Source organism: Rhinoderma darwinii, chromosome 3 (genome assembly GCF_050947455.1).
Source record: "Rhinoderma darwinii isolate aRhiDar2 chromosome 3, aRhiDar2.hap1, whole genome shotgun sequence".
Classification (NCBI taxonomy): Eukaryota; Metazoa; Chordata; class Amphibia; order Anura; family Rhinodermatidae; genus Rhinoderma; species Rhinoderma darwinii.
This window is the reverse complement of record NC_134689.1, coordinates 320,323,070-320,347,239: the sequence shown is the minus strand read 5'-3', so window position 1 is coordinate 320,347,239 and position 24,170 is coordinate 320,323,070. Positions and strand designations below refer to the sequence as shown.

The following is a 24,170-nucleotide window of genomic DNA, read 5'->3' as shown; positions in this document are numbered from 1 at the left end:
CCAGATAAAAGAAGCAATAAAAGAGACCAAGAACACCATAAAAGTTTCTGCAAGGATCAACATGAGAGAGATGCAAAGCACGAGCTCTCAAGGCAGCTTCAGAGATCAAGTCACCAAGGAGGCCTGTCCAGCAAAGGCCGAGTATATGCTGAGCGTCCAGCGAGAACAGGAGGTAAGCGAAAGACAGAAAATGTGGAGAAGGAAGAGGAGGAAAGGAAAAAAAAAAAAAAAAATGTGAGGAGAATGAACCAGCCGAATCACCCTCTGTCATCATGCCCCTTGGACTGTCACACTTCCGATGCCACCAGGAACTTGGCCGAGGGGCAATCGGGACAGTACGCCTGGCATCACTCAAAAGCAAAAATACCACCGTGGCTGTGAAAGCCATTGTCAACACGAAGGTGGCAGCCGTACTCCGGGAGCAGAGAGTACTGCGACGAACATCTGGCAACCCGTATCTCTGCCATGCATACGCTGGATTCCAAACGCAAACTCATTGCTTCTTTGTGATGGAACATCTCACTGGCGGTGACCTGAAGGAGATGCTGGAGGCAACTGGACCCATGGACTTAAGAACAACAACTATATGTACGGCAGAAATCATTTGTGGCATTCAGTACTTACATCAACTGGGGGTGATCCACAAAGATTTAAAAACAAATAACATCATCAATGACTGCCAGGGCCACGTACGTATTTGTGATTTTGGAATGGCTGCAGAAAACATCTTTGGAGACCAAACGATCACTGGATGGGGTGGAACAATATATTACATGGCACCAGAAATGTTAACGAGAGACCCCTATGGCCTGGCTGTCGACTGGTGGGCGTTTGGCGTAATCCTCTATCGACTTTTTACCAACAAATATCCATTCAGCGGTGTCAAAACTAAAACTGAATATATACTGAAAGGCCAACGGGATGAGCCCACCTACCCGGAACAACTTACTAAAGAGGCAAAGGACATTCTCCCAAGGTTTTTCTGCAAGAACTGGCAACAGCGTCTAGGATGGCATGGAAATGTGCGGCAGCACCCATTTTATCGCGGAATTAACTGGGAGAAGATTGAGAACAAGACCGTAGAACCACCTTTCCTCCTGGGGTTGGGCCAAAACAACTACTCCGCCTTAAGCCAACCCTTATCCTTGTCCTTCTTGAACGCTCCAGAAAGAAACAACTCTCCACCTGATGCCAACTCCATCCAGGACTTCTCATTTGTTGACCCTGAGTGGTCCTTCTAAGCGGTCAGTGGTAACATCAGACTGCTCCCTCCTCCTGACCATCGTACAATCTGCACCTCCTGCCATCAGCATTGTCATCGCCAGTATTATTATATATATAACATCTGAAGCAGCATCACAGCCAGCACCATGTCCGTCATAATAATTGAACACCTTATCATCATCTTCTCCATCACCATCATCGTTATCTTCACCACTACCACCATTGGTCAGCAACATCACCATAAAGGTACAGTCCTGCATAACTTGTTCTGCTTTACTCAAAGACATTTTTGTTTGCCGCTATTTCTCCTATTGCAGCAGTTGCCGATAGCAAGCTACCAGATTCCAGCTCTGTTTTCAATGGCAGCCTAAAAATGATTGGTTGCTATGGACAACTGCCCCAAGTACTGTCTGCACTAGTCTTATTCATCAGGCCCAGAATGTTTTTTCCAGTGTTGGATCCATGATCACTTGGTTACTACGACGTCGGTGTAAGGGTATGTGCACACACAAACTCAAAAACGTCTGAAAATACGGAGATGTTTTCAAGGGAAAACCGCCTCTGATTTTCAGCCATTTTCTAATCAAACTAGCGACGTTTTTGGAGTTGTTTTTCTATTGAGTCAACAAAAAACGGCTCCAAAAAGGCTCAAGAAGTGACATGTACTTCTTTTGACGTGCCGTTTTTTGAAAATGAGGCATAAAAAAAGCCCCATCGGAACAGAACGCCGTATTTCCCATTGAAATCAATGGGCAGATGTTTGTAGACGTTCTGCTTCCGATTTTTCAGCCGTTTTTCGGGATGTTTACGGCTGAAAATAGCCAGTGTGAACATACCCTAACTATATAGTATCCGACATATTGGGTGTTATTCACAATGGGTCTTGTTTATCAAAAAATGCGGGCCTTGTTGTCCATAGCAACCTATCACAGCTTTCGTTTAAGCTGGTGTGGAAAAATGGAAGCCGTACTGTGATTGGTTGCTATGGGCAACAAGGTCAGAATTTCTATCTGTGTATGTGTTTGCTCTGGCATCAAGGCTCTTATAGTTGAATGTACTATGTTTCCTATATTATTACAGTGTGCCTCAACTTATGATCTCTTGCCCGACTTGACATCAGGCATGGGGAGATGCTCCTGCACGCTGGGTGGTACAGTTACCGTGGCAACTGTACCTCACCCAGAAAATATTGTGCACGGGTACAATTAAAAAGAATTGTACCCGTGCATGATACTCTCCAGGTGTCGTACGGTTGCCATGGCAACTGTACAGCCTAGTGTGCAGGAGCATCTCCGGTCGGGCGGGAGATCACAAGTGGAGGCACACTTTATAGGGGTTATCCACTGTCAGCAAATTAATGTAATTTTTTTGTAGATTTAAAAGTTATACAATTTTCCATTTAACTTTCTGTATTAATTCCTCACGGTTTTCAAGACCTCCGCTTGCTGTTATTCAGTAGGAACAGTCGTTGTTTACTTCCAGAGGATAAAATTCTGTCCATGGTCATGTGTTGGACACACAGGTGCTGGGATTGTTACATTCACAGTATGTGTATCAGAACTGTGACTTGTTACGATCCCAGCACCTGTGCAACCATCACATGACCATGGACAGAATTGTATCCACTGGAAGTAAACAATGAATGTTCCTACTGAAAAACAAGCAGAAATCTTGAAAACTGTGAGGTATTAATACAAAAATTATATTGGAAAATTGTCTAACTTTTAATTATACAAAAAACAAACAAACATTATTTGCTGAAACCGGAATACCTCTTTTTTTCTGCACATTTTTGGAATGTATCGGGAGAAGTGTCACTGAAAGCTTTATGAGCCTCCTTTTATTAATTTTTTGAGGGGTAAGTTTTGGCTACAAGAAAACTGAATCAAAATGCAAAGTGTGAATTAGGACGACAACAAGGCCACGCTGCATTTTTCTGCCGTTTCGGTTGATGGGTGTAGTCCTGAATTGTGGCGGTGTGATCACAGTATGTAAGGGTGGCAAGGCCAGTGTCAGCATCAGGGAGCGCTGGGCCCACTGGGATTGGGGTGCTGCTCATGGCAAATCGCTTAAATATACTCTACGCTTGTCACGATGAGGGAGGGGTAGACAGCTGGCCCTCAGTGACTGTCACCCCAAGGATAGGCCTTAATTTACTGCGGACGCTGTATTCATTTACATTTTTTATTTATGTTTTTTATGGGTTTTTTTGGTTTTGGGTCAATACTGAAAATATTATGTTATATTCATACACGGCCCCTCGGGAACCTTTAACAGGTAGCCGCTATCTTTTGCTGGGAGGATTACCAGAATGACACAGGCCTGCCCTAGCTCCTCTGACAAATCCTTTGTGTCATGCTCCTCCTCTTTATCAAGTGTTTAATTAGGCTCCAGTCATGGCGCTGACCTTTTTAATACAGGATAAAATTGATAATTTTTCAGTTTTGTCAAGTACAACTCCTATAAAAAGCAGGAATATAGATGCACAGATTATTGTTACAGGCCATTGTTATTGGTGAAATGATTGCAGAGGTTTTATAAGGAGACAGTTGCATACCTCCCAACTTTTGAATTCGGAAGAGGGACATTTTAAGTCATGCCCCCTAACCACGCCCAATATCACACATAAACACATCAAATCACGGCCAGATCCTTCTGCAAATAACATGCGCAAATTCTCACTTCGGATCTCTAGACTGTCTGGATATCACAGATATTATGGATCCGCTTATATCGTCTTTGTGTTACTTTTCCTATCTTGGGTATAACATTTTCTCATCACGGCAGCAGCTGCTGCAGGACAAACCAAAAGGCTGAGAATAATGAAAGTCAAGAGGGAGACCCTGTGATGGATGACTTTTCAATTGACAGGTAGCAGAGTTACATGATGGGGATTTTTTTTTTCCAGTTGTGTAACTCTGCTACCGGTCAATGGAAAAATCATCCACCAGAGCCCCCCCGTAGATAGCTCCAGATACAGCCCCCCCTGTACATAGCGCCAGACACAGCCCCCCTGTACATAGCTCCAGACACAGCCCCCCTGTAGATAGCTCCAGACACAGCCCCCCTGTAGATAGCTCTACACACAACCCCCCTGTAGATAGCTCCAGATACAGCCCCCTGTAGATAGCTCCAGATACAGCCCCCCCTGTAGATAGCTCCACACACAGCCCCCTGTAGATAGTGCCACACACAGCCCCCCTGTAGATAGCTACACACACAGCCCCCCTGTAGATAGCTCCAGATACAGCCCCCCTGTAGATAGCTCCACACACGGCCCCCTATAGATAGCTCCAGATACAGCCCCCCTGTAGATAGCTCCACACACGGCCCCCTATAGATAGCTCCAGATACAGCCCCCCTGTAGATAGCGCCACATAGCCCGCCTGTAGATAGCGCCACACAGCCCCACTGTAGATAGCTCCAGACACAGCCCCCCTGTAGATAGCTCCAGACACAGCCCCCGTGTAGATAGCGCCAGATACAGCCCCCCTGTAGATAGCGCCAGACACAGCCCCTCTAGATAGCGCCACACACAGCCCCCGTGTAGATAGCGCCAGATACAGCCCCCCTGTACATAGCGCCAGACACAGCCCACCTAGATAGCGCCACACACAGCCCCCTTGTAGATAGCACCAGATACAGCCCCCTGTAAATAGCTCCACACACAGTCCCCCTGTAGGTGCCATATTGCCGCCAAAGCGGAGAGCGGTAGAGGTAGCTGGCCCTACTGCTGCCACTCTCCGCTCTGCTTTTGACGTCACTCACCGTCAGAAGTCAGGAGTCTTGCAGCGGCGTTCTCACTGGTGTCTATACCGGCACGGGAGTGAACCAGTCCAGTCACCTGACCGGTGAGGTCAGATGACAGGTCAGGTGACTGTACTGGTCCACTCCCGTGACGGCATCGATCGCAGTGAGAACACCGCCGCAAGACTCCTGCCTTCTTCTAATCGCTGCTGCAGTCAGCAGCGATCAGCTGTTTGGATGCAGCGACCAGCAGGACATTTTGCAGACCAGCGGGACAGCGGTGAGAAACCAGGACTGTCCCGCCGGATCCGGGACGGTTGGGAGGTATGGGTTTGACACTGGGTTAATAACTGATACCTTCCAGTCTGATCAGACTCTACTGAACCTGAAACACTTTTCCTGCTGAAAACGCTTCACATCTGCTTGTCACCTGTTGCAATGCTATGTATCACCTACTTTAGCGGATCTTTCTCCTGCCAGAGACATCTGCAGATAAGATACAGTTCTATGCACTGTATATATATTCGAAATCTATACATTATCAGTGCATGTTTGTAGCTACTATGAAGCTTGTAAAGTTTAATATCATACTGTATGACGCTGGCTGTCTGGTGTTCACTTTCAAACAGGAAGAAATATAATTTTTGCTGTTTCTGTCTATTATTTTCTGACACTGATAAATGGACAGTATTGTCAGGGGCATCGCCAGAGCCTTAGTCCCGGGCAGAGCACTGAGCCTGGGACTCCAGCTCTGCTCCTCACATCACTGACTATATATGGACAGTGATGTCAGGGGCTTCCCCAGAGACGGAGTCCCAGAGCAGAGCCGCTAGCGCTCTGCCTTGGACTCCTTCTCTCCTTCTGACATCACTGTCCATATTTGGACAGTGATGCCGTGATGACGGCAACGTCAGCACGAGGCGGCTGGGTGGAAGGTATTGGGCCCTGGCCGTGTGTATAAGGCCTAATATACTGCACAGTCACCCTCCTTTGTAGTCTATGGGAGAAAAGGAAGCAGCTGGGAATGGGGATTGGGCAACCATGTTCTTGGGTTCTGACCTTTATGTTGTATCTTGCAAATACACCATAAAAGTAAATTTTTGTTACAGAAGTCTTTATTTGCACAAATAATGTATATCCTATCTTCATTTATTGCTATGTTGAAATATTAAAGGGAACCGGTCATGTTGAATATGCTGCCTGATCTGCAGGCAGAATGTAATAGAGCAGGAGGAGCTAAGCACATTGATATTTAGTTTTGTTGAAAAAGATTTGGTATGACTTGTAAATCCCTGCTTATTGTGTGCTAAAGAGTCTAGTGGGCGGTCTCAACCACTGATTGACATCCTTCTCTGTATTAGTACGCATGCATATATAGCCGTCATTACAGGTAATCCTTTATTTATTTTTTATACACAACTATACAGCAGCCAGCTCAGCTCCTCCTGCTTAGACTCATTTTTTATGTGATAAGTTCGCTTTAAGGCCTTGTTCACACAATGCAGATTTGGGGAAGATTTTGCCTGCATTTTTTAAGACAAACCCAGAATTAAATCCAGGAGAGGAGACACTTTAAGGCCTTCCTTTATATATTTCTTCTGTTTAGGTTCTGTTCCTGGTTTGTTTAAAAAATGCATATAAACTCTTCATTAAATCTGCACTGTGTGAACAAGTACACCTTTTTGACCAGCTGATAGTTGGGAGTTAGCCATAGCTTTATGTATTAGCAGCTGGAGATTCCACTGTAATAGATCAGTGAGCTAACCTCTGTGACCCATTTGCCTGGTTCATTACTGAATACCATGATTTCCCCAGTTGTTTTTTTTAACTACAGATACTAGAGTTGAGTTATCTAATGTAAGTTATATATAAGGCTAAGTTCACACTGAGTTTTTTTGACGTGGAAACCACGCCAAAAAACTCGTCAAAAACGGCCCGAAAATGCCTCCCATTGATTTCAATGGGAGGCAGAGGCGTCTTTTTCCCCCAAAGAGGCAGAGAAAGCGTATTTCTCAGCGTTTTATGCCTGCAGTGCTCAATGGCCGCAAAAAACGCAGCGAAAATCGGCGTGCAGGTAGAGGAAAATCTGCCTCAAACTTCCAAACGGAATTTTAAGGCAGAAATTCCGCCTGCAAAAAACTCTGTGTGAACATAGCCTCACACAACCTCTTTTCAGACATAATGGAGGCGTTTTACGCCTCGAATTACGTCTGAAAAGACGGCTCCAATACGTCGGCAAACATCTGCCCATTACTTTCAATGGGCTTTACGATTTTCTGTGCAGACGAACTGTCCTTTTACGCGTCGCTGTCAAAAGACGGCACGTAAAATTGCGGCCGCGTCAAAGAAGTGCCTCGTAATTAGAGCCGTTTTTAATTGACTCCAATGGAAACCAGCTCCAATTACGTCCATAAAAGACGTCGCGATAAACGCGTGCACTTGTAAAAACGTCTGAAATTCAGGAGCTGTTTTCTCCTGAAAACAGCTCCGTAATTTCAGACGTATTCGGCGTTGTCGTGTGCACATACCCTGAGAGTTGTCTGCTGCAGTCAGCACACATATACATATGTTTTTCATTAGTAGGTGCGTACATCCTGCACAGGCTAGGAGATTCATACTATATACATGTGAAGCTCCACATTCAGGCCATTTTTAAGATTATATTGCATAAATAGAAATGTACTAGTATAATGTGGTTATCGGAGATGCTCTCTACAGCAACAGTGACCTGGCAAAAACTTACTGTGTAAGGTGTCATGCACACCTACTACAGAGCCACAGGCACTCCATGTGCTGCCACATAGTGCCTCCGTATAACACTGTATTACAGAGTCCCCCTAGAAGCAATACAGGATCCTGCTGAAACATGCCATGATTTTATTCCTGTCGGATTCATACATAATCCAACAGAAAAACGCCATACAATTTGTATAGAGTATGAGGTACAGTAAAGGACTCATATATCTCTTAGGATGCCGAATTATGGCTGCATACAACTTAGAGGTTGTATTGTGCCGTAATACACCCATGTGCAGGAGCCCTTGTAAAATTTTACGTACACTTGCCATGTCGGAAAATGCATACTTGTTTTTACAACTGCCAGTCTACTCCATATACAGACTATACCCTGTAGACCAGAAGTCCTTTTGGATCATGTGAGCCCCTTTAAACGGAGTAACGGTCGCGAGCCACACTCTAAATATGGAGAAACATGTAGTGGAAATGAAGAAAGTGGTACAAGTGGTATTGCATTTTTTTAAATTGTACAGAAGAAAATATGTAGTATACCATTCAAATTGGCACGGTTAACGGGTTAGGATATGTCTTCAATATAGTTCATTTGGAAATCTTATTGCAGTCAATGCATATGGTCATCACTCGGGGAACCTATTGTGAGCCACACAACTGGAGGTCGCCAGCCACGTATGGCTCCCGAGCCACTGGTTAGGAACCACTGCTGTAGACTATAGACTCTGATAACTGGTCTACAGGGCAATTGCAGCAAATGTGAAATTCTCACAGAAGAATCGTTTCTAATATTGCCATTATATTAGGAAACCAACGTCTTTGGAGTTCCCAAATATATTCTTTAATGTGACTCTTAAGGCAGAACTTAGAATTTAGGGACCACCTCAAAGCCCTGACAGGTTGATGGGAATTTGTTTATACCACATCCCTGAATGTTAAATATATGGAAGAAAAAGGGCAGAACCTTGTAGACCAGGCCATACACTCCAATGGGTCTGCACTCCCAGTTACCATATCATCATTCAAATTATCTTACACTAACCAGACACAATTGAATTATGACGCAATGTTTTACATGATCCCTAATTCCCAGTTCCACCCGTCTTCCTGTATTCTCTTTAGGGGCAGCTTTACAAAATATGTTGGTCTTGTAAAATAGGCTGTTTTATTCTCCACATTCTACTCCATAAAATGTTATATGACAGAGTGCAGAAATGGCACAGGGTAAGTGGCTAGCTTTCACTACACTCCCGGGACGGAGGACTGTCCGCATGCAGCGAGGAGAATAGTTTCTTTGTAGTGTCCGGTTTTGTGGTCAGTGTTGTGATCCTTCAGTCACTGTAGAATGACACTCTGCTCTGTGATAATACAACATGTGTGTGAACTTCTGCATCTGAGAAAACACAGGTCTGATCCTTCCACCATGGAAACAATTATATGGCATCTGGAAAAATTCACTGTTCTCCAGTGGCAGGTGGACAGAGCTTGTAATGTTTTATGAAAAGCAGGGATAAAAAGGAAGTTCACATATCTTGTGTGCTGTGAAGACATCTCACTTATCGTTTACCGTCAGACTATGAAAGGTGTTGCTAGCTATCAGTAAACTATAAAGCAATCTATGGAAAAATGTTTCCACTTTCCAGCACTAAACTGGCACTGAAAAAAACATATGACCAGTAAAATGTCTTTACCAATAATGCTAACCATCCACACTGACAAAGAGTCCAGAGTACCCCTAGATACTGCGTTACATGATAAAATTCTATAATAAAACCGTGTGCAGTCAGCTCCTCCTAGTGGTGGCTGCAGGCAGGCACAACGTTATCATTCAAAGTGGATTTGTCACCTAAATAGGATGCCCTATGCAACGGCAGCATATTACTGGCACAGATCCACTCTCCTTTTAGCCCAAACAGCACAAAAGAGTATTGGGCCATTTGGTTGATAGGAATGATCAAAGAATGCAGCGGACTCATAGTTATGAGTCCGGTTTATTTATAAGGATATTGCGCCCCCTGCATGTCTTCAGGATGAAGGAGGTTCGTGGAGCGCTTTCCTCATGAATACACCGGATTCATAACTATGAGTCTGCTGCTTTCCTTGATAGCTCCTATCAGAGCCACCATGAGGAATTTCTGGGCCCCATACAGCCAAGATGTCTGGGCCCCCCCTCCATTACTGGGGGTGGGCAACGGAAATTGTGGTACTCACGTTTGTACATTATTCGCATTAACTGGTTTTGGTGCTGATGTCAATTACAGTGAATGAAACTATGGAGCAGGCAGTAACCGGTTAATGATCTGGATTTTGTTCTATTTAGACAAAACGTATCCCACCGTATGGCATAATGAGGGATACGTCGCCCGGGGAATGGCCCAGGGGATAATCCTGAAGTCACTGTCCATAAATGGACAGTGTTGTCAGGAGCTTTCCCAGGGCTGGAGTCCCCGGGCAGAGATTCTACTAGCACTCTGCCCAGGGACTCTGGCTTTGCAAAGCCCGAGTCCACGACCAGAGAGTCGGCAACGCTCTGGCCAGGGATTCCGGCCCTGGAGAATCCCCTGATGTCACTTTAAATATATGGACAGTGATGTCAAGAGCTTTCCCAGGGACAAAGTCCACAGGTAGAGCACTTGTGATGCTCTGCCTGGGGACTTCGGCATTGGGAAGCTCCTGACGTCACTGTCCACATACTAATGTCAGGAGCGGTATACGTTTTTTTGTGGAATCTCTCAGGATGGAATAGCAAAGTCTACTACGCTATTCCATCCTTCAAAAATAAGGTAAACCGGCGTCTATCACCCTGACGGAGGCTAAAAGGACCTAATGGAGCCCTGTGAATTTTTGTTTACATTGTTTATAGTGTACGCTAGGAGATTTTCTCTACAATAAATGTAGGGCAATAACACGATGTGAAGAGGGCTTTAAGAGAGGGGGAAGCGCTTGTGGGGATATAAGGAGCACTAACTTTGCCATTAAAGTACAATGTGTTTTTACGCAGCAAAAATCTGAGGATTACACTTGGATTTCTGCCGCAGATGTGCCACAAGCGTGTAGCAGATCCGCACGAGAATTAGTCCCATTGTCATTCAATGACAGTCGGCTTTTCCGTGCAAAATAAGTAGCGTGCTACTTATTGCTGTGGTGGATTTCTTTTCATGTTGCGGACAAATATACACGTGGAAAATTTTTCGGAGCATGTGAACTGGGTTGCGGAAACCTCATATGCATGGAATGCAGATTGTCTTTGAAATCCGTATCAAATCCAACACGTGTGAATGATGTGTTAGGATGAGTTAAAAAAAAACTCTGTTAGGCCAAATGCACACGATGCTTATTACGTGCGGATTTGCCGTATGTATTTTCGTGTGGCAGATCCGCAGTGTAATACAGAGCTCAAGAAATCTCATCTACACGTTGCAGATTTTTTTCTGCATATAAATTGACCTGCTGTGCGTATTTTAAAATCTGCAGCATGTCAATTTTTTTTTGCGTTTCTGCTTGCAAATTGTATCTGACCAGTTTAAAAAAATAAATAAAAATAACAAATCCGCAGCATAAAACATGCACCTAAGAATGCACTATTAGGGCATGACCACACATGGCGGAATTCCTCCGCAACTGTCCGCATCAATGCCGCACCTAATCCGGGTTGCGGATTACGGCTGCGGATCTGCACAAAATGTGCAGAAAATTGATGCGGACTAGCTGCTGCGGACTGCGGGAAAAGTGCTTCCCTTCTCCCTATCAGTGCAGGATAGAGAGAAGGGACAGCACTTTCCCTAGTGATAGTAAAAGAAATTCATACTTACCGCCCGTTGTCTTTATGACGCGTCCCTCCTTCGGCATCCAGCCCGACCTCCCTGGATGACGCGCCAGTCCATGTGACCGCTGCAGCCTGTGCTTGGCCTGTGATTGGCTGCAGCCGTCACTTACACTGAAACGTCATCCTGGGAGGCCGGACTGGAGACAGAAACAGGGAGTTCTCGGTAAGTACGAACTTCATTTTTTTTTACAGATACATGTATATTGGGATCGGTAGTCACTGTCCCGGGTGCAGAAACAGTTCCTGCCGATCGCTTAACTCTTTCAGCACCCTGGACAGTGACTATTTACTGACGTCTCCTAGCAACGCTCCCGTCATTACGGGAGCCCCATTGACTTCCTCAGTCTGGCTGTAGACCTAGAAATACATAGGTCCAGCCAGAATGAAGAAATGTCAAGTTAAAAAAGCAAGACGTATCCGCAGCACACATAACATGTGCATGACAGCTGCGGACTTCATTGCGGAACTTAGAATCTCCATTGAAGTCAATGGAGAAATTCCGCCATGAGTCCGCCACTGCTCCGCAACAGACAGAGCATGCTGCGGACACCAAATTCCGCTCCGCAGCCTATGCTCCGCAGCGGAATTGTACGCATCGTGTAAACGAACACTGCTAAATTAAAGTGAAAGTCAATGTAGAAACGGCTCCGCTGCGGATTAACGCTGCGGAGTGTCCGCAGCGGAATTTAAGTGAAATTCCGCTATGTGTGAACCCGCCCTTAGGGCTTGTCCACACGTTGCGGAAGTGCTGCGTTTTTTCCATCCGGAATTGCGGACGGAAAATATGTAGCAGAATACAGTAGCAGCAAAGTGGGTGTGATGTAACAAATGTCATCCACACGCTGCGGAAAAATTCCGACCAGAAATTGTCCTGTGGTGCGTATTTTTCAGACCTCCGCATGTCAATTCCTGCTGCGGAAAGTGGACTGAGTTGCTGCGTTTTTCAAAGGAGATGTCACCATCCCCCGACATTGTGAAAAACGCAGCAAAATATGCACCATTTTCTGCAGTAAAAAATGCAAGAAATGGTGTGATTTTTTTTCTGCAGTGGAACGTCTGCTACTTTCAACGGAACTGCTGCACAAATTTTCTGCAGCAATTCCGTTCTGTGTGGACAAGTCCTTAGGTGCAGATTTTACCTGCAGCTTTACCTGCGGTTTTGATGCAGATTTTCTGCACCAAATTCCTCAACATGTGCGTATAGCCTAAGGGTATGTTCACACACAAACTCAAAAACGTCTGAAAATACGGAGCTGTTTTCAAGGGATTTTCGCTGTGTTTTTCACTGCGTTTTTTATGGCCATTTTTGGAGCTGTTTTCAATAGAGTCTATGAAAAACGGCTACAAAAACGTCCCAAGAAGTGACATGCACTTCTTTTTGGCGGCCGCTTTTTTACGCGGCAGTTTTTCATAACAGCTGCGTAAAAAAACGGCCCGTCGGAACAGAATGACGTTTTTCCCATTGAAATCAATGGGCAGATGTTTGGAGGCGTTCTGCTTCCGATTTTTCGGTTGCTTTTTGGGCATTTACGGCCCGAAAAACGGACAAAAATAGGCTCTGTGAACATACCCTTACAGATTTTGCTAGGGATTTGCAGTAACCCTTTGCATTGTAAGGATATGTTCACACGGCCTATTTTCAGCCGTAAATGACCCGAAAAACGGCTAAAAATACGGAGGCTGAACGCCTCCAAACATCTGCTGAATTATTTCAATGGGAAAAATGGCGTTTCGTTCCCACGGGGCGCATAAAAAAAAACCCGTAAAAAAGAAGTCCATGTCCCGTCTTGAACCGTTTTTGGAGCTGTTTTCATTGTCTCAATAGAAAAACAGCTTCAAAAACAGCCGTAAAGAATGCATCAAAAAATGATTGATGCATAAAAAACGGCTGAAAATCAGGGGCTGTTTTCCCTTGAAAAGCTCCGTATTTTACGTCCGTTTTTTGTTTGCTGTGTGAACATACCGTAAAGGGTAAAATAAGTTCCAATTCTGCAACATAATAGGCATGCTGCTGATTTAATAATCAGCAGCACGTTCCTAAATTCCATGGTGATTTTTTTCTGCTGCATGTGCATGGGGTTTTGAAAATGAGTTAGGGCTTATTCAGACGAACGTGCTAAATGTCAGTGTGACGGCCGTTGTTTTAATGGCCGTCACATGGCTGCATGTATTTCTATGGGGCTATTTACACAGCCATTGTTTTAACGGACCATGTAAAGGGCCTTGAGAAAATAGTACATGTCCCATTTATGTCCGTTTTTACAGATCTCTCAATAGACTCAAGTCTATGAGGGATCCGTGAGAATGGGTCACACACGGGTGCAAATTGGCAGTGAAAAACTGCAATTTCGCACACGCTCGTGAACATGTGTAGTACATTTTCAGTGCGCAATTCGCACAAGAAATAGGAGACAAATCCGCCACTTCTGAAGTGGCCTTGTTGAAACGTCTGCGCTCGGTCCGTTTTATATGGACCGTATGTCGGCTGTATTTCCCAGAACGACCACAGTTCAGGGAACCGGACTCCTAGCGTCATAGTTATTTATAACGCTAGGAGTCCCTGTCTCTCAGCGGGAATACTATCCCCGGTCCCGTACTGAAAACATGATTACAGTACGGGACAGTTTTCCCGCAGAGAGACAGGGACACCTAGTGTCATAGATAACTATGTTGCTAGGAGCCCGGCTCCCTGAACTGTGGTCGGTCTGGGAAATATGGCCGACACACGGTCCATATAAAACGGACCGAGCACGGCCGTTTGAATAAGGCCTTAGTCTATTTACACAGTGTGGTCAAGTCACATTCTTTTGCAAAATGGCAACAAAAACGTGATTTTACCGCACTTTGACTATAGCCTAACAGCACTGTTTTACCATGTTTTGTACCGTTTTATTGAATGCAATTTTCGTAATCGCGGCACAAATCACGCGGTTTTTCCGTGATTTTTAGAAAACGCAGCAAAACTTCACCATTTTTAGCGAGATTACGAAAATCGCAGCAAAAAAACGCTAGGAAAACAATTAACATACTTTATATAATCAAGTGGGGTCAGGAGGAATGTGAAGCAGGATGAAGAGAGGGGGACATTCACCAGCCTGCAGGTCCAGTCGGCGGTGTAGAGAAGGAGCTGGCGGGCGGCGGGATCTCTCCACACGGAGCTTCTACATGCTGCATCTTCCCCTACTGTAAGTCCTCTCAGGGACCCAGCGCTAGTTACTTCAGAGTAAGGAACGGGCCCTATTACATTGCAGGGTCCGTTCCTTTCTCCAAGTGACTAACGCTGGGGCCCTCAATGAAATGTGTAAAGTTGCTGAGAAGCGACGGGCCCCTATTTTTCATCATTCTGGCCGGGGCCCCGACGGCAGTACCAGCTGTACTGCCGTGATTGGTGGCCGGCCCTGGCTCCTATTAGCCAAACCGCAAACTAATTTTTTTCATACCGTTTGGGCTAATAGAAGAGCGGACCTGTAATATGCTGCCCTTACATAGGGCACCAGATTCAGATGACAAATCCACTTTTCTGTCTATGCAGGGGATTTGGAGCTCTGTTTCAGAAGAATAACAAGAAACATTTTGAACTTCAGATGGAGCATTGGAATTTCACTTTTGTCTGTTAGGAAAAAGGTAGAGCACATATCCATATAGCACAGTCCCAATTGGAACCAGTGGTGCTCAGGATCCATTTTTTTCCACAGCAACTGAAATTGCAGTCATATTGTCTTGACAGACATGGACAACATCCTTTAAAGGGCTTGTTCCATAAAGTTTATGAATATATGATAAAAAGCTATGCAACTTTCTAAATTACTTTGTGTTTCAATTTCGAGCAGATTATAATATAATAGCGATTGTGACATCACAAGGGAATCCCTTTTGTCAGCCCTGGCTATAGTGAAAGTGGGCTGAAGGTCAGAAAAAAGCCCCGGAACCTAACAAAGGCAACCATAACTGTTCTTTTTTTTAAGTCTTGTTAGGACAAACCCGGATAAACAGAATAAAAAGAAAAATGAAGAAAACGACAAGTTTTATTAAATAAGTAATAAGAAATACACACATTCGATATTTCTAATATTAGAGTGTTCGGAGAATGACTAAAAAACAACAAAAAACTGTGCTGGAATTGAATTATGTTGCATTCCGCTAAAAAATATATAGAACGCTAATGTTTATGTATTTAAAAAAATACATAGCCACGTCCTTAAGTTAAAGTTCATTGCTATATTTCCCTGGCTTGGTTAATATGTATTCAATGTAATTCCTCAGATGGATGACAGATTCATGGGGTCAGTGCTCAGCCACCTGCGAAAAAGGTTTTCATCAGAGAGAAGTGTCCTGTGTGTTCCAGCTGCAGAATGGCACTTATGTCAATACACTGGATATTTACTGTACAGGGCCCAAACCAGCCACAAGACAGACATGTGAGGGTCAAGACTGTCTGTCCATCTGGGAGGCTTCAGAGTGGTCAAAGGTAAGGATTTTATTACATTACTACTTCCTACTTCACCTGCAAATATGCATTTTTCTAGAATTAATTACCATTTCTCTAGGTGTCCCAAGCTCAGTTTTCAGGCTGTGGAGCATTGGTAACTGGGCTGGGGGGAAGCAGATAGAAGTGTCCTATAAAACTGTATGATGCTTATTACCAATAACATCCCTGTTTTTACCTTAAGAGTTGATCCTATAAGATCTTATTGGCGGACCAGAGACTATTGCCAACTCTCCACATGAAGGAGAACATCCAACCGATTTGGTTAACAATTCCAAATCCCAAGACTATGCCATATGTAATTGTGTGTGGAAAGTAGATTTAGCAAGTACTGCTTCTGTTTTTCACACCTTCCGTCACCATTGCAGTTTGTGACTAGTGAGCCATGAATTGAAGATATAATTAAGCCTTCATAGCACTGGGTGGGTTTATAAGGATTGGACATGTTAATCCCCCACTCATCTAACATAAAGAACTACACAACAAATATTTTGTGGCAAATTAAAATTAATGGCACAAGCCACTCTTTATCTACAATACCTACAGCTATTGGGTCATCCCGACAGATTGCAGCACCTCACATGATGGGCCAGGGCACGCCTGAGCGTCAGCCCTCCTATCTACTAGAGACCGTAATGCCAGCAAACCTCCACTGGCTACCTCCCGAGCAACCACTGGTCCACCGTAACCAACCTTCGTGGTTTCCATCCAAACTAGCCGTACAGCTTGTGTTCCCCCACGGTTGCAAAAACCTGCTGCGCAGCTAGTGGTTATCTCACCACGGCCGAAAGCTACTGACTCGATGTATGTGAAGTGCCACAATCCTGCCTAACAACACAAAACAACACTTATAAACTTATTTTTAAGGGATGGGTGGGTGGGTCTTGCTTTAAGTAGAAACAGGATTAACCTGCTATCCCTCGCCTGCCCTGCCTTAAATCCCCCTGCACTACCCCACCTAGTGGCGGATTAAGTGTACCATGGGCCCTGGGCTGTTGACACAACTTGGGGCCCCTCCTTCCCCCTCACACGCAATTCAACCCCCCCAACCTGCTGACACTGTACCCGTCAGTGCCACTGACCTGACGGATACAGGTTTTAGCACTAGAAACAGCTGCTCTGTATTTAGGATATAAAGCAGCTATATCTCAAAAAGTAAAAATTATTTTTAATAAGTACTTAGAAAGGTTGCACCAAACACCATACACTATTTTATTTAATTTTTTAAAAACTTTTTGAAATGTTTACATAGCCTTTAACACATCAAATAAAAACAAATCGTAACACCTCTTTTTAAAGGGAAAGTAAACGTTCAACAAACTTCTGACATGTCATAGTGACTTGTCAAAACTTTTGATGGGTGGGGGGTCCGGGTGCTGAGACCCCCACCGATCGCTAAAACTAAGAGGCAGAAGCGCTCATGCGAGCGCTGAGCCACTTAGTTTCTGTTCGGCTTTTGCTGGAAAGCCAAAGTAGCGGTGTACGGCTCATTGACTTTCTATGAGCCCGTACACAAACTGCTCGGCTTTCCGGAAACAGAAACCAAGCGGCTCAGCACTTACACATGTGCTTCTGCCGCCTAGTTTTAGTGATCGGTGGGAGTCTGCGGGGAACGCTGCTTCCGCAACTTTCATTCAGTTTTATGGGACTTACGGAAACAGCGTAGCACAGCAAGCTACGCTGTTTTCATAACTCCCGACCATGTAATCAGGAAGTGGCCAGGAGGCAACGAGAACAAAAACAGGTGGATATGTCATACATTTCCCTTATGGGAAAACTGAGGGCTGTATGGGGGATTATATTGCAAGGGGAGGTGAGGTTGTCTCACTGACTGCTGGGGGCTCTATAGGGAGGTCTGAGTGTCTGATTCTGACATCACTGTGGGGGGGATAGCCCCCCATAGAGCCCGCCGATCAGACCTCCCTATAGAGCCCCGAGAAGTTAGTCGCTCAGACCCCCCTATAGAGCCCCCAGCAGTCAGACAATTTGACTTCCCCTTGCAATATATTAGTAACTAGTGAGGGCTCTATGGAAGGGGGGATTATACTGAATGGGGGTGTCTGACCATCTAAGTGACTCCAGAGGACTCTATGAAGGGGGGAATAAACCCCCCTCCATCCCCCATAGAGCCCTCAGTGTTTCAGTATTTATTATACAGCAGGGGGGGGTTGAGCGTGTAACTGACTGCTGAGTGTCTATGGGGGGAAATTATTATCCCCCTTCATAGAGTCCTCTGCAGTGAGTTAGATGGAAATCCGCCCCCCCCCCTTGCTGTATAATTAATCCCCCCTTAGCGTCTGTCGATTTGTTGCTTGGGGCAGGAGGCTAATAGCAGACTAACCTTCTTCCTCACCTTTCGACCACCGCCCTTCTCTTCTGTTTCTCACTGGCGTTACGTGCAACGTCAAAGAGGGGCGTGTTCTACCACCTAGCAGACGCATGTCTGCTAGTCCTATCCAACCCCTGCTATTACTATCCCTCCCCTTCCTCCCCATCAGCACTGGGCTGGCGGCTCTATTACGTTTTAGTCCGCCCCTCCCTCCCTCTCAGCAGCGGCCATTAGCGGCGCTAGCACTGAGTCTCTTAAGTGATTTTTAAAAGGATGTATGGTATGATAAACCGCCACTGTCCCCACCCCTAATCCCCTCACCCAATCACTTTCACACCTATCCTACTTTCAAAACCACCACTTCTTACCTCCTTACGATCTTTAACTTCCCCCTAGACTACCTGGTGCTGCCAGCCAAGCGGCCTGCACCTTTTTGTACAAAAAAAACAAACAACCTAACTATCCCTATTACTACCTACTTATCTGAGGGTCTCCACTATTTTTCTTCCTGGGGCCACATGGCACTCCTTATGGTTCCTTATGGGCATTTTTCCGGTTTCTCACTCTTGCATACCTGTAGTTATACCATTACATACCTCCCAACTTTGAAGTATTGCAAAGAGGGACAACAGATGGGGCACGCGGAGCTTCCTGTGGCAGATTTTTTTTCCGTTAAGCCACACCTCTAACTCCACCTACATACCTAGTTCAGCCCACACAGTACCATGCTTCCATAGAGCCCCAACACAGTATAATGCCCCAATAGTGGCCTACACACAGTATTATGCCTCCATAGTGACTTCCACACAGTATAATGCCCTCATAGCTGCCCCCATACAGTATAATGTCACCATACAGTATAATGCTCCATACTGGCCCCTACACAGTATAATGCCCCCATGGTGGCCCCACTCAGTATAATGCCCCCATAGCTGCCCCCCACGCAGTATAATGCCCCCATAGCTGCCCTCCACACAGTATAATGCCCCATATCTGTCCCCTACACAGTATAATGCCCCCCTAGCTGCCACGCATATAGCTGTCCCCAAGCAGTATAATGCCCCATAGTGCCTAATAAAAAAAATGAAAGAAATACTCACCTAAGCCCGTTCCCATGAGGAGTGGAGGAGATCCCTCTGCTTCTTCGATCTGTGTGGCTCGGCGCAGACAGGCGCGATGAGTTCACTTTGTCAAGCCTGTGTATACTGAGCCACTGATGGTCGGCGTTTACATAGTGAATGGTGGACCAGGGAGCTGACGGCTCCTTGCTCCACCATTGGTTTCTGCAGTATCTGCGTCCTAGGGACGCAGATACAGTTTAAACTAGGACATGCCACCAGTCGCACAGGACAGCGAGACACCACCCGGAGTTCGGGACTGTCCTGCTGGATCCGGGATGGTTCAGAGGTATGCCATTACTTAATATAAAAGCAACTGCAAAGACTGTACTTTAAAAACATGCAGTTTTGCTATGATCAGAAGTGCATTTTTTTCTTCCTAAGGCCCCTTGCACACAGCTGTATTATGCCTCTGTTTTGTACAGAGCTGTAATAGGGCTCCCATTCTAGTGCATGGAGCCGATTTTATTCATAGGCATATGGAGGTTTTTATCGCTCATATTTTATATGAATCGGAAAATATGTAATGGCATGTTCCTTTGGATGTCGTACGTACAGAGGTATTCTCCCCTAGAAGTAGAATATCTCCATACATACAGCACCCGACGGAGCCTGTACGGTAGCACTTACGGCCATACTGCTCCGTACTAGCGGCATCCGAGGGCTGTACATGGGGCCTTAGATGCAATTCTAGGAAATGTTCCTTAGGGTATGTTCACACAGAGTTTATAATGTCATCCATACATTAAGTGGTTAATATTCTTTTAAAGAATTCCGTTTGGAATTTTGAGGCAGATTTTGATCTGCATGCCGTTTGCCGCGTTTTTCGCCAGCGGCCATTGAGCGCCGATGGGCAAAAACGCAGCGAAATAGGCTTTCTCTGCCTCCCATTGATGTCAATGGGAGGTCAGAGACGTAAACGGCCGGAGATAGAGCATGTCGCTTCTTTTTCACGCGTGACGGTTTTTCCGCTCGTGGGAAAAAACGCCTCCGTCTCCCATTAAAATCAATAGGAGGCGGTTTTGCCCGTTTCTGGCGCGTTTTCCGACGCAGTTTTCGTGTCAAAAAACATGTAAAAAAAACTCAGTGTGAACTGGCTCTTAGACTGTTTCTATAGCAAACCACACTGCAGTACCACATCACAATACTGTAGATTTTACATGTGCAGCAAAGTGTTGCAATTTGAAATAACTGCATCATGTGAGAAAAAACTGTGTTGTACATTACCATGATGTGCCAATGGGATTTCTAGTTTCTCCATAGCATTTGTTATTACAACAAGGAACCTGCACACGTGACAGTTGCAAATATCATCCATGTCCCTATAGATCTAGGTCAACTTAGATGCCAAGCACTGGAGTATTTGGTTTGTGGAATCCCAATCCCAATAAATTAATGATTCTGCTTTGAAGTTGGCAAAAGTGGATTCTGCTGCTTTATGTTCATTATTAAGGAATTACTTCCGAATGAAGGTCACTAAGTCGCGGCTTACAAAATATTAAATGGATGATTTCCAAATATCAAATAAAGAATGTCTTTTGTTGCTGTTCTTATTTGAGGTTTTATTTCTGATGTTGGCCACTGTTCAGTTGCTTCAGCTGACTGATCAAATTCTGCCAGTGTTATACTGTATATCAGTGCACCAGGGAGTTTTTTCTATAGTGCAAATTGTAAACCATCTATTACATATTATGATCATCAACTAAAATGTATTCTTGTATTTAAAGCCCTACTATACTCAACACTGTTAGAATGTTCCTTATAGAGCTTTAAGTGTGCCTCTGCCTTTCTGTGACATGGAAAGCAGGGGTTTAGGCCTCATTCAAATGGGCGTATTGTTCAATATTCTGGATGTAGCACCCGGACCCCAAGTGGTACTACTGAATCGAATCTCAAGCACAATAGGGATCTATTGATCTGAATGAGGCCTTACTGTACTATTGACTCCTTGGCCTTGCAGTACTGCTACATCCCAACTTTCAAGTATCACAAAGAGGGACAACAGCTGCAGTGCGCGTATACACCCGCTTCCGCCCACACCGTATCATGCTCCCATAGTGCCTCCCACACAGTATAATGCCCTCATAGCAGCCACCATACAGTATAATGCCCTTATAGCAGCCACCATACAGTATAATGCACACATAGCTGCCCCCATACAGTATAATGCCCCATAGATGCACCCATAGAGTATAATGCCCGCACAGATGCCCTATACAGTATAATGCCCACACAGATGGCCCAATACAGTATAATGCCCCCATATCTGCCCTCATACAGTATAATGCCCTATAGCTGCCCCATGGAGCATAATGCCCCATAGCTGCCCCCATAGAGTAAAATGCCCCATAGCTGCGCCCATACAGTACAATGCCCCCACGGCTGCCCCATACAGTATAATGCCCCTATAGATTTCCCATACAGTATAATGCCCCCATAGCTACCACCATACACTATAATGCCACTATAGCTACTACCTCTTAGCTGCTGCCATACACTATAATGCCCCCACAGCTTCCCCATACAGTATAATGCCCCTGTAGATTCCCCCACACAGTATAATGCCCCCATACAGTATGATGGCCCTCTTGCTGCCACCATACAGTATAATGCCCCTTAGCTGCCCCTAGTGCCAGTGCCAACATAGTTCCACAGTGCCCATGTAAATAGTGCCACACAGTACCCATGTAGCTAGTGCCAGAGTGTCCCCTGTAGAGTGCCACATTGCCCATGTAGATAGTGCCACCCCCCCTGTAGATAGCAATACCCCTCCCATGTAGCCATTGGGACTCCCTCTGGGGGTGGAATCCCTAGCCAGAGACAGGAGGAGCCACTGACGTCACTATCCATATATGGACAGTGACCTCAGGGATTCCCTCTAGGAGCGGAATCCCCGGCCAAAGCATCGGCAACGCTCTAGCAGGGGATTCTGCTATAGAGGAGCCACTGACGTCCCTGTCTATATATGGACAGTGATGTTAAAGGCTTCCCCGGGCTCAGCAGTTAAAGTAGCGCTGTGCCCTGGGAGTCCTCAGTTCCCTGCTTCAGCATTGGGTTTAACTGTATCTGCATCCTGATACTGTTGGCACTGGGAGTTTGGGACATACCACTGGCCGCTCAAAATCCAGGATTGTCCTGCTGAATCTTAGACGGTTGGGAGGTATGCTGCTGTTTTATTAGTCATGGACAAAGGAGACAGATTGAAAGGAGCATAACTGCAAGATTAGACTACACAGGGTTTGTTTGTAGTCTGTAACCATGGAGACAGATGTTTGCACAGCAGCTGTAGGCACCAAACTGTAGGACATTTTTAATCATGACTAATGTTGCTATATATATCATTAACAAATTTGTTCGCAAAGGTGGACATGGCCTTTAACCTCAGTCACTCTTGAATTGTTTCTTAGTCTTTAATTGTAGAGGTTACATTAGTCCCTGTATATATCTAATGTGTATTTTAGTGCTCCTCCAACTGTGGCCGGGGCACCAAGAAGAGGCGAATATTTTGCACCAATACCAGGGGTAAATGTGATTCTGCCACAAGGCCAAGAGAGGAGGAGGAGTGTGAGGATTACACTGGCTGCTATGAGTGGAAGACTGGAGACTGGTCCAAGGTTAGTAGATTACAAAATATTCATAGACTTATTCCATGAAAAATGTTGTAATAATGCTGAAACAGCAAGTAGTCTCTTCTTTAAAAGCACATGTGTTTCCTATTAAATGTGAAAAAACATTGACATCACTGAGTGCCTTAAGGAAAACATTCACGATATGTAACTCTTAATTAGTTGCTAGGTCCCTTGCTGTGAACTTGGTTCAGTTCCAAAAATAGTGTGCTGATGACAGATCTTTGCGTTTGTCCACCCTCATTGATGAAAAACATCCCAATAATTCATGTTTAAAGGGGCACTGAACTTAAAGTTTAAGGCTGTGTTCACACTGTACGCTTTTGTTGCATTTTTAATATGCGTCTTTCTTGCAAACTCCTATGTCTCTCAATGGAATTTTGTCAACCAAACAAAAAAAAAGCGCATGTTAAAAACGCACAGCCTAAAGACGGTAAAAGTTCAGATCATAAGATACGCTGCTAATATCAGTCACGCATGTGTAAAGTTAATGTTTGTAGATGTTTTCAAAAGCGGAGATATGTGGGCTGATATTTTTCTTGACTTCCTCTCAGTAATCCCATTGAAGAATACTACAGTCATACCCTTCCCTGCACGAAATGGCTGATAACAGGGAACAATAGATTGTACAGGGTGTCATGTATTTGCAATGCGGTTTTTCACAAGTGTTTTCACTTCCCTTATCTTTTTGTTCTATGTAAATATGCTTCTGTCGTTTCATGCTAGTGGTCCCCCCTTTTCACCCCATAATTTGTCACTTGCAGTGCTCTTCCACGTGTGGTAAGGGCTTGCAGTCTCGCGTGGTACAGTGTATGCACAAGGTGACTGGTCGCCATGGAAATGAATGTTCCTTCTTGTCTAAGCCAGTGGCCTACAGGCAATGTCACCAAGAAGCCTGTAATGAAAAAGTGAATGCCAACACCATCACTTCTCCCAGACTCGGTTAGTAATATGGAAACATTTCACGTGTTATATTGTTGTTTGGTTTTTAAGCTGACTAAGAATGGAAACTGGTTTACAATTTATACTTCTAAAACGTCTTATAACAGAGAAAGATACAGGGAAA

General features: G+C 44.9%; 1 protein-coding gene across 1 annotated transcript in view; it reads left to right on the top strand.

The window, feature by feature from the left end:
- The window catches only part of ADAMTS17 (ADAM metallopeptidase with thrombospondin type 1 motif 17), a 281,500-nt gene that overhangs the window by 251,881 nt on the left and 5,449 nt on the right, over window positions 1–24,170 (top strand). Inside the window, exons 20-22 of the mRNA XM_075858251.1 lie at window positions 15,809–16,013; window positions 22,940–23,092; window positions 23,869–24,046. Of these exons, the coding sequence (XP_075714366.1) occupies window positions 15,809–16,013; window positions 22,940–23,092; window positions 23,869–24,046 (536 nt within the window). The remainder of the gene's footprint in view (window positions 1–15,808; window positions 16,014–22,939; window positions 23,093–23,868; window positions 24,047–24,170) is intronic.